Source organism: Lepisma saccharinum, chromosome 1 (assembly GCF_977018435.1).
Source record: "Lepisma saccharinum chromosome 1, izLepSacc3.1, whole genome shotgun sequence".
Taxonomy (NCBI): Eukaryota; Metazoa; Arthropoda; class Insecta; order Zygentoma; family Lepismatidae; genus Lepisma; species Lepisma saccharinum.
In genome coordinates, this window is record NC_139229.1 from 186,238,754 (window position 1) to 186,251,184 (window position 12,431).

General features: G+C 35.5%; 1 protein-coding gene across 2 annotated transcripts in view; it reads right to left on the reverse strand.

The window, feature by feature from the left end:
• Positions 1–3,701: 3,701 nt before the first annotated feature.
• The window catches only part of LOC146005263 (LIM domain only protein 3-like), a 223,790-nt gene continuing 215,060 nt past the window's right edge, over positions 3,702–12,431 (reverse strand). Inside the window, exon 7 of one of the 2 annotated variants that reach the window (XM_083144368.1) lies at positions 3,702–6,634. In XM_083144368.1, the coding sequence (XP_083000494.1) occupies positions 6,461–6,634 (174 nt within the window). In that variant the 3' untranslated portion in view covers positions 3,702–6,460. The remainder of the gene's footprint in view (positions 6,635–12,431) is intronic. The other variant, XM_083144377.1, reaches the window with a different exon arrangement.

The window sequence follows — 12,431 nt, forward strand, 5'->3', positions numbered from 1 at the left end:
ACATTATTTCTCACTGTAAGTTACATTCTTTGCTTGGAACCATAAAGTGTGGGACAATGCAAATACAAAAATTACTGTTATTGTAGAAGATGGACATTGAACTAAATTTCCAAACCTACTTAACAGTTATGTCCCACTGCACCTTACTACCTAACCTAACTGGTGTCAAAAAAGAAACAACTTTGACTTACAATAACCCCGTCTAGTTCGCTGCAATTTTTCATTCTCCTTGCACTAAACCGTCTAGTTAGTTATACGGTGCAACACCAACTCGTGTACTTCGTCGATTTGGTGCTAAGTAGTACATTTGGTGTCTGCAGCGGGGCTAATGTAACTTGGGTTCTACACCAAAGAGTTAAATATAGTAAGATGCAACATGAATCGGAAGGAAATAAGGGAACTGTACGTTTGAACTAAAGCTGAATCAAATTCTATTCATGTAGGTATATAAGTACACACTGATGAACTTTTATGTAGATAACTGTATTTCCATCACTCTAATGCATATGTTTGTGCTAGGTGTAGGTTTGAGGGATTTTAGCATTATAATTATGCTCCTATGTGATTATGTTGTAACAATCTGTACGTTTTAAGTGTGATAGGTTTCATCGTCTAAATATTGGTAGGTTTCATCGCCTAAGTATTTAGAAACTTTCCATGATCTGTTAAAGTTTATAATGTTTTCAATGTGGAAACAAAAAATCGGAAGCAGCGATTAGGAGCACGAGTAATCGAACAACATACGTTATTATACTCACACATTACAATTTTCTGCATCTTTAAAACGGACAAATTGTTTTTCTGAACTTTCAAATAATTTCAATGGTGATTTCCAGTATTTACGATGCCTTCGTTCTCCTGTGAAACTTGTAAATATCAATACATTACACAATCTGCACCATTACCCGTTCACATATACACTAATAATCAACATATGATATGATCCCATGTGTCATTCTACTTAAATGAAACAATACTAAAACCGAATTATTCTCTTTGACAACTTTTTCCCATAAACAAAATCATTTTTACACTGTAAATACACATGTCCCACATAAGAGTGAGCACAATTCATAACTAACTAACCTTTCAAGATTTCCTTTATAAAGATCAGCTCTGGATTCCCCTTCTTGGATTAGAACGACACAAAGTATAGCACATTTTAGTTGTACTTTTTATTTCGAGAAATTCTTGAAGCTTTTGATTTCAAGTTCGTCGATTTATCAATCAACATCACATTCGTATGTGACGTCCATGATGGAACGATGTCACAGATGTTTCGTCACGTCATGTATAAATAAACAGTGACTACAAAATACGATTTTTATTATACATGTTTAAGAAGCGAAAGACGATTAATAAAATATAAAATCACGTACAATTGATTATTATTGATTAATAGAGACTTAAACTAAATTTTTAACGAGAAATTTAGGATTTGGCATCGATGGTCGCGCCGACTGGTGGCGACTTCGTTCATGAATTCTGAAATTTACCTTATTCGGCTTTTTGCCGCCGGTGCAACGGGCCTGGTTCTAGTGTGGACTGATTGAGTCTTCATCTTGCTGACTACAGGAGCTGTAGGTCATTAACTCAGATCTTATCACTGCGTGTGTCTGTCAAGATACAGTGTCGAATCACTCACACCCAGCAGTGGTAGGAACGTAACATAATTTTGAACCAGGATTATAAAAAACTAAAAAGGGAACAAAAAATACAATAATATCCTTTTATTTTATTACATTTGTTATGGTTGGTTATTCTGTAAGAATATTGATTTTCAACTGTTTACTTTCATGATTTAATTAATATAAATATTGTCACATCAATAGGAAAAACCTACGCTAAACTGATAACAAATACTCGGAGACAATAACGTTAAAACTTCATCTTCATGTACCTTTTGTGGAAAATGAACATATAGTTACGACAATTAGAGGATGGGGACTTAGAATTACAGTTTGTTTGAAATATGCCTCGTTGAATGAAATTATGACAAATATAATCCGTAAGTGAAATATACTATATATTAGGGTAGGCCCGGCCTCATATAACGTTTCGCCATTGCAAATAAAGTTTGCATTAGAACGGAATAACCAAGGTAAAAGAATGCGTTGGATCGAAATAAATACAGGAACCAGGTTATGTTTTCATATTCCACTATTTATTAGAAAGACTAAATGGTTCCAAAAATTAGAATTTTATGTGAGAGATAACATATGTTTTATAATTTTTGTGTGTATAAGTTAGTAATAAAATAACTATGTATTTCAGTATACGAACTGTATGAAATGTTAAAAAATAATGTTAATCAGTCGTTCTAGTGGATCGAGGACTATATAAGTCTATTAAAGTAATAAATTTTGAAAAAAAGTCAGTTTATTATTATCCGTTTATAATACCTATTGTTGTTATGTAACAATCATAAAGTGGGTACCTGGAGGAAACTCTGGGGGGTAAAAGCGGCCAGGGGCATGGTGCTGATCACATCAGCCGTGACTTCGGCTGCGATTAAGAATGTGTGGGGTCCTAACTCCTATACACCTTCATGGCGTGGGGCAAAGCACAGGGAACCACTTTACTTTTTAACAATTATAATCACGATAATAAAGCTGGCCCCCGTGGTGGAGTGGTTAGCACATCGCGCTACGACGCCAGGGGTTCCGAATCCCGGTCAGGCCACAGATGTTTGTGAGTGTCCATTCATCAATTTCATCACATCATCATACTCATCCCTATCTTCGCAAATTAGTCAAAAGTTGCACAAGAAGCGAAATAAAATAAAGCAATTCAATCACGATAATAATAATTATTATTGCTTTACCATTCAAGTTATATTAATACACAGCAAGTAACAATGAGAGATTGAGAGGTGTTTGGGATGTCACCCCCTGCTGCAAGCGTGCCTTGCACTGTATCTATGTAATACAGGAATTTAAAATGAAAGACAGGTTATTAACAAAGACAACATTTATTTTAACTCAGGTAACATATTTACATTTCTTCAAAACTCTAAAAATGAATTCCTTTGGAATCATAAAAGTTCCTACATAATTATTATATTTTTTAAATATTATTTCATAATTTCTACAGCGACTTGGTATATATTACAGAGGTAACAGACAACCTAAATAATGTAATTTTTACAAACGCACTTCATGATGAATATATTATTCATGACTAAAAAGATATGTGTTCATCACTCTCAACTTAAACAATAACTTTTAAGCAAAAAGCATTAAATCAGACGCTCATATATTTTATGAACAATTTTTTTAAAGAATGGAAATATCATCTTTGGTTGTATTTCAGCATAAAAGAAAACTGAATTAACTTGTGTTTTCAAAACCAACTTTTAGTTGTTTAGTCAGTAAACCAACGTTACTAAATAATATCATAACATGGAGAATTTATTTTTGCAAGTTATATACTTAGTGAAATTTGCACACTCTCGAAGATAACAAATTGCCAACACATCTGCACCTCATCTAAAATTGAAATCAATATACCATAAGCTATGCATATTTCGTAAAGTATGTGTTTTTACATTAACGATATCATCCATCAACTGAGAATTCTGACCACAGACTTTATCAAATAACGTTACTTCTTTCTTACATAATTTTTTTACATAATTTAGTTCTCGTACAGAAGCAAGTCTATATTCTATCGTAACAATATTTTTGGCTCAGATTTTTAAAAAAAAATTACATCCTGCAACATTGATTCTCGAATTCGAAAAGAAAATGCAAGTAATAAACAACAAGCACAATATTAATATTTGGAGCAACAATATTAAAAACTGTATGCATTTTCATATCAGAGTCTTTCAGTGCAATAGAAAATATGAGAATAAAAGCTTGCAAAAAAAGTACCAACTTGCATCTGAGAATGAATGTGTGCTGCATTTCAACGAACATTTTTGCACACCAAAACCTCCTTAAGTTAATTTTAAAATTATAAATAAACATATGCAAAGTTATTCTTAACTCAAGTTTTCTAGTGCAAGGAATATTCGTTAATATCTCAGGTATTGGTTGAAAAAAGAAGTGAATAAGTACAGCTAGTGCTCACAAATTCGATATGTTTTAGAAAAAGAGTGAACAGAACAAGAAGCAAGAGGGTAGAAATAACATTGGCAGCACTAGCATTATAGCTATGATAAGAGGAATTTTCCTCTCTAGTTTCTGGTTGCTAAACTTTGACTCTTACTGGGGAACCATATTTGTAGAGTTTTGACCAACACGAATCAGCAAGAATATATTTCGGTATAATTTTGACTGTGAGGATCAGCAGGAAAGAACACATTCAATTGTGAGCACAAGGCAGTAGTAAAGAAATTGCATTAGTAAATGATAGAAGAAAGAGCAACTTGTAGATGAATTTTGGTGTGAAGGTCAAACTAGAATTTTTAGCTGTAAGGGCCAAACAGCTAGTGATTGCATAGCCAAGCCAAACAAATGCCAATTATAAATATGAACAGAAGTCCTCTGGCGAGATATTGCACCAAAGAGAAACATAATAGTATGTGTACAGAAGGTTGCACTTAGCAAGAGGAAATGGAGACGGTTGAAGTGATAATATTTCAGTTTCAGAGGGCTAGATAAATAATACTTTCAACGATGCTTGACTCTATATTCAGTATTTAAAAACTCAAATGTAATATCTTACGAGAGTCTGTTTCTTTTGGCTGGTTCCAAAACATTTGCTCCCTACTGTACAAGCATGCAAAGAAAATAATTTGTAAGATGACGAATACGAACAGTTTTAAATTTTGACATGCGTCAATTCTTCTCGTGTGTAGAATTTATCTATCTTTAAAGGTTTTATTCCCGTTATCAATTTGGTCATGAGCATCAACGAGCCTTATTTACCTAAACAAGGCACGGAAACAAGGAACAGAAAGATGTGCAGCTCTTATATATAAAATAAACCAACGAAAATATGTAAGAAGATTTTAAATACAATTCAGATACCTTGTAATAATAATAATAATAACAACACATGCGACATTTATATGAAATTGATTATCTTGTAAAAAGCGCTTTGTCGTAGTTGACAATTATTCTTAACTCTAGTATTCCCTCTCGGCACTCGAGCATTGCAGAGCAGTGCGCCAGAAACACTACTGAAGGTATAAGCAATTTTCTTGTGTCTAAAGACAAACGTTATGTTTGCATGCTTCGTGAACCAAATGTTCACTATCTTCAACTTCAGACCAAGGGTTACTGCCCATTCACACATGCTTTTAAAATTCAATTTTCGTATACATTTCAACCCGACTTCTTTTACTTCTGACCCTCAATGAACTAAGTAGACACAAATGCTAGCTCATGTGGCGTACCCAGGAGCATTATGTTGGGATTACACTCAAAATTTTTAAAAAAATGTTCTCAAATGCTTAATTATGTACCTATTGTTAATATTGTCGACATGAATTTATTCAGATCATCAAATTGGCTAAGCTATCTCAGCAGTATAGCTATCACTGTTTACTTACTTAGTTCTGTTTTGATATTTCTAATGTATGTAACTTTAAAATTAGATTAAACTTAAGACAACTTTGATTTTACAAGCTCTGTGAGATCATACATAAACTGTGATGCGCACTTCACCCTTCAAACAGCAATATTTTACACTTTTGACACCAATCTCAAACATTGTGCATGGGGAAAAAACACATAATTTTCAACGCAAGCAAGCAAGCAATTTGGGATCGACCTTAGCAACGTTTTAGCATTTATTTTCTTTATACAGGTGGCAGTAACATTAGTTTTGAATGCTGGTTATTCTTCCTAGAATGACATCTTCAAACAACTGTTGATAATTATGTTTCAGTCAGTAACAAGGACATACGCAGCATGCTGATAGCCTTGCGCAATTTTTGCATTGCCTTCTCAAAAAGGACAATATCCGTCTAATCTGAGCACATTCTTCACATAATCGTGCATGCAATGCCATTCTTCTCTCAATCATACTCTTTCACGCCATCCTAGTAAAACAATCTCAATGCTCGCACGTGACTAGATGATACAACAAACTAGAAATTCCAGTATCAAGAGCAGTAACCCACAGCCTGAAAGCACATGGAATAAAATAAAATAAAAATCTGCAATTATATGTATATATATATAATTCTTTGTACAAAAGATAAAAGTGGTCAATGAACTGTTGAACACTGATGTATGAAGAGGACTTCGTGATATTTTTCTTCTTTTTTTGGTGAACCGACTAGCATCAAACGTGGAAAAATATTGTTTTATCAACTCTTTTTTTTGTTTTATTCTACGAGTCCAATTTCGTAACAAATGGGGCATATTAGGAGACCCCCGAATTCTTTCTGTTAACCACAATCTCTAAAGTGAAGTTTTGTACGATTCTTTTAAAATACAACTACCCACATTTCGTCTTGAACACGCAAGTTAAGGAAATATCACATGGCTTTTTCTTTGAGGCGAAGTCACTGAACATCAAATATGTCGGAGTCAGGGCTGCCGTATCCACTGGAGGCATCATCACTGGAGTTTCTACTTGGCATCACTGTCTTTCCAGGGCCTGATCCAGATTTCAGTGGTGGTCCAGTCGTAACAAGCTTCGGGAGATCTCCCAGTCTTTCTGTTAGATTGTCTCCTGGCTGCAAGAAAGAGTAGTGTGAGAGTTTCAAATAAAGGTCACACTTTATGCTGTTCGTTTGGCTTAACCATAATGGTGAGATGAAGTGAGCATTTGAGAAAAATGTTCATATTGAGTTAAGGAAACGATCTTTTGGAACATTTTGTCAAAGCAAAATTGTTTCCATTTTTATTGGATTTTTTATTGAAATACAGTTGACTGGTGGACGCAAGATCTATCCTTTTATCATCATTCATCTTCATCGTCGAGATTAGCCAAACGTTGCAGTAAAGCGACGTACAATAACAAAAAAAACCACATTATAACAAGTGAATTAGTTCTTGAAATTCGCATTTCAACTTGAACAAACATTGACAGAGAGATCAGGAAGGACAATTATTTCTCGCTGCTTGTCTCCATCCCTTTAAGACGAAATTTATAACATGAATATACTGAATAAAAGTAACTATTATTCAAATTAATCGAACATATGAAGTAGGCTACTAACATTTAATAAAGTAAACAACCTTCTTGTGTGTGTGTGTGTGTATATATATATATTATATATATATATATATATATATATATATACAGGGTGTCATTTTAATGGCGCCCACGGACCACAGATTCGTATAGAGGACATAAAAACAAACAACTTTTCTCAGTAACATTTTTCTCGTTGGTGCGTCGATTCGACGCTACAGTCGTTCAAAAATGACCGTTTTGCCGCCTGGATGCTGGCAACCCAACACAACATTTAATCGTAACTGTGACGTCATTTCCTGCAGCGAAACAGCGCACGGCAGGGTTGCAAGGAACACACAAATTTTGTGAAAATTGACAAACTACCAATCACATGATTAGATGTAAAACGAATCGAGAAATGCGTCCAGTAGACCGAACATCATAGCCTGCCAGCCAGAAGATCAGCAGTCATCTCAGGGGAGGGGCGAAGTGAACCAACGGTATGAGAAATGGTAAAAACGTATTCAAAATGAAGTGTCAATATCGGATTTAAATAGTCTCAGCCTATATGTCAAATATCAACGAGAATACATTTTATTGAACTTACAGCTTACATGTGGCTGTTTACGCCCAGCTACATATTTGCAAATCTCGTTGCAAGGTTGATATCTACAGGTTTGTGTCCAGATGCCCTGTGGTACTTTTGTGCTGATAACGGATGTATCCGAGGTTCACGTTGTTACATTACGGCTAAAACACGTACAACCTCAGTAACAATCTAATTATGAATCAGTAGCGAATATACTGCCCTGTTCACAGTTGCAAACTATTACATGTGTATCCGGTGAGTAGATACACACAGTCGTCGGATAGCTTGTATTACTACTACTTATATCCCTGTATTTTCAACCATTTTTGTCACTTGCCTCATAATGTCCTGAATTATATTATGTGTTGCTTACCTTTGGCATTTTGAGTTATTTCATTTCTATTTTGTCATTTGTTCAGTGTGTCACAGACAACTAGTATCAGAAGGACGAAGTGGATAAACTAAATTGTAGATGCCAACTTGGTAACTAGATTTGCAAATATTTGACATGTAAGCCGAGACAAAATTCGATACGACCACTTCCACTTGAATTCTATTTTCTTTCTACCATTTTTCGTATCGTTTGTTTACTTCCTATTAGGTTAAAGAACGTGTTTTCTCGTTTCCTTTTATGGTACATAATGTGGCTGATTGTAGCTATGTCATTTTTCACAGAATATGAGTGTTCCTGGCAACCCTGGAACGCATCGCTCCACGACGGGATATGACGTCACAAATGCAATCAAATGTTGTGTGTGGTTGCCAGCATTCAGGCGGCAAAACTGTATTTTTTGAACGACTGTAGCGCCGAAATGACGCACCAACGAGAAAAATGTTACTGAGAAATGTTGTTTGTTTTGATGTCCTCTATACGTTTCCGTGGTCCGTGGGCGCCATTAAAATGACACCCTGTATATATATATATATATATATATATATATATATATATATATATATATATATATATATATATTCACGAAGTCTCGCTTACTAAACGATATCGCCACACACAACACTTTCAGCATGTATTTTATAATTGATTGCTTCATTATAGGGTTATTTGTATGTTAGGCACCATTTCTGACATCATGATCATTGTTACGTTCGTGTTAGTAGATGGTGTCAGTCAAGTGGTCTGTGTCAGAATACCACATGCTGATTTAGCAGTGACTACTCTCTCCACTCGGTTGGTGAGACAGAGAAGAATAATGATTTTACAATAAGTCGTCTAACATAGCAGATTGAATTATACAAGCATTACCGGAAGACAAGCGAGGAATTGTCTTGTTTTGCTGTCAGGTACTCACTGATTTGAGGCTGGGTGATCCCCAGAGCAGCTTATGCGGTACAAGGCCGTAAAAATTCCGACCAAAGCGGAACAAATAAGCAAAATACAAATGGATATAGCATTTTTGTTTTGTTTGATTTTGCGCTACTTTGATATCCCTAAATAAACCAAGATATAAATGAACTAGTATTTGCATTTTGCTTTATTTTACGTTTATCTGATGCCCCTTTAGGCTTTCAAATTGATGAAGGAAAGAGGCCAGTGTTCACAAAATTGCTTTTTAAAAATAACTGAGTTACAGTAACAGTTTTCTCATTTTAAAAAGGACCTATTTCAGTTACAGTTACTGGTACTTGAAAAATTTTCTTCCAAACAAATTACACACATATATTATTAAGCATTAGAAACATAAATTAAACCAAAGTCTTCATATATTTATATTATTACAACAAATAAATAATGGAAGAAAACTATGAAGTCTTCGGGTGCAATTAGAAATGACGAATTGCGAAAAAGAGCGAATGTTCTAACTTTATAATGCAACGAAGCCTAAAGCAAGAGCGGTAGACTTCGTTGCATTATAAAGTTAGAACGTTCGCTCTTTTTTGCAATTCGTCATTTCTAATTGCACCCGAAGACTTCATAGTTATCTTCCATTATTTGGAAACAGTTTGTCAAATTTAGATTTTTCTCCCTCACGTTACACACTTCCAAGTTATCAAAGTAAAGTAACTATTGATAACGTTACTTCTATTTCAAAAAAGTAATTCTGTTACAGTTACTTTTATAAGTCGCTGGTTCGAGTTAGAATTCCTTAAAAAATGCAATTGTTATTTGTAACTGCATTACAAGTAAGAGTAACTACAGTCCAGCAGAATTAACTTGAGAGGAATGGCCGCTCTGTGAGTGTTGCAACTGCGCTCGAATTGGCTAGATTTGGGGACTTCCCGTTGTAACGGGCCAACGGAAACTCTGCTAAAAAAACAAAAACATTAGAGTTTCCGTTGGCCTGTTACAACGGGAAGTCCCCAAGTCTAGCCAATTCGAGCGCAGTTGCATCACTCACAGAGCGGCCATTTCTTTCAAGTTAATTCTGCTGGACTATAGTTAGTTTCAAGCACTGGAGGCATACACAAAAGAACGCTTGTGCCCGCTATGGTATTGGAAAACTGAGAGAGATTTCGGCAACTTTCCGTACATCATCTAGATATTATGTAAATCATATATACAGTATCTCCCTCAAGGGGAACAAAAAATTAGCAACCAGAGAAGGGGCGCAGTAACTGGAAGGGGACTTCCCCTCATCTCCCTTTAAATACCACCCTCTCCAAGCCGGTACTCGAATGTGGAATCTCGATGGCGAGTTCGTGGATCGATCTCTGAACGTGCTTGACCATAGAATAGAAATAGTAAACCCAGGTATCAAATCTGTTACGACTATTTTGCATACACCGCGAAACGGTAGCCTCCCTCCCTATCTGCAAGAAATGTCGGGGAGATCCAACAGATGTCAGCGCGAGCATGTTCTAGAATGTTGCGACATCTGTCGGAGTAAAATAGAACTCGGTAGTCTTAAAGGCATTGACTGGAAACTTCGACAAGTTTACCTTCTCTCTCTTCACGCTTGAAATAATTTATTTTACAAAGCAATTTGATAGTTATTGAATAAATTAGAAAACGAATGATTTAAATTGATTGATTGGAATGTGATTGATTATTTTGTGGGCTAAGTGGAGTGAAGGGGTTGTATAGATGACCTGTTATCTTGGTTGACGTGAAGAAGCGAAGGCTAGTGTTAAGCATAGGATTAGGAACTTTGATTATACGCAATTCATGAACAAGTGTTTTCCGGGTTCAATTCGCGTTTGGAACCAATGGAGTGGAGGAGAAAGAGCGGCGTCGACACTAATAGGCTTGTATGGCCTTCATTGCAAGAATAAAGGTGTGTGTATTTATTAGCGAATTTGCTGTATCCATATTGATTACATTCTAGTACTTTACACTGTTTGGACGATCCAACAGCAATTTATTACAACTAGATTTAATTAGTAAATACAGCGGCTGAAGTGGAAAATGTTAGCTGGAGCGATGTTTGGTCCAGCCTTAGAATTAACGTGGGGGATACTCCTATGGTTTAACATGATGACAATGAGACATCTGAGGGGATGCTTTGCGAAAATTTTGCTAGCTGGAGGATACCATCCCCTCGCATCCCCTTAATTCGAGCACTGAGTAAATATTATGTGAAATTTATAAGTTAATCAAATTATTAAAATAAATTATATTATGTTGAAATAAAGATGCACGTCCTAAGTAGGAGGAAAACAGGATATCAGAGGCTAAATAAATTACTGTTATTATTTTTATTTACGGAGTATCTTATATACAGATACTGAAGTTAGCACACGGATGTAAACATGATATGCAATATGCAAATATTTACAAATAAATTATCTTTTTTAAGTGAAGATTATCACTGTTATTATTATGAACATAGACCGCAACAATACATTAAAATAATAAAACGTCCATAACGAATCATTTATTTTCTCACTCAAAATATCTTTCGCGATCGTTCACTGTACCAGTTTTTGGTTTATACTGAATCTTTACATATTCACTAATTTATCCTTGCATTTCTCCACGTGAGTTAATCATTTTCTTCTTCTTCAACAAGACTAACTACTTCCATTCAAAAACTAATTACAGTAACATTATGTTGCCATTTTGGATCTCTATAAGTGGATCGCCTGAAATAGTTTATCAACTCCGTTAATGATTTATCACATTAAATTTAGTAATGTGTGTGTCATTTTGATCCAACAGTAACAAATACCTAAAACATTATTGACTACAGCTTGATAATACGTTGCGTAATTGCCATTAGTTTCGGCACAGTCGGATATGTTATCAGCGATAGCACTGATTACGTTTCTAAGCACTAAATGGTTTAAGATGTAATAGAAGTACTTGTGTTTCAAATGTGACCATTTTGTGTTGGGCGAGGGACAATACACTAAAGACAGTATTACCAGCCAGGGATACTTAGATGCGGGGAAGGGGGTTAATGAGTGTAGATCCCTGGCACTACCTTGCTAGTTAGGCACCTCCATCACGATTTCGTCTCCTTTAGTTAATTAGGGTGCAAAAGGTTCCGGTACGACCCACCCCACAGAAGCCCCTTTCCCCTATTTTCTTCATCCAACCAACTCTATTACCCATCCAATGAAAGATCAAAGTTAATGTGAACAAAACCGCGTGACTTCTGAAAAATAGTTCCTTGGAGTTATTTTGCCCGATTGTATTGGTCGTAGCTGTACACTTCATCATATAACGTCCCACGACTTTAATGTAGCAGCTACGTTGATTGTTGTGGCTCTATCACACGCACTATATTCCTACGCGCAAGATTTCTGCACAGCTTCTATTGGAATAACCAATATTCCTGAGAAGTCACGTGCATTTTCCCCCTCTCCA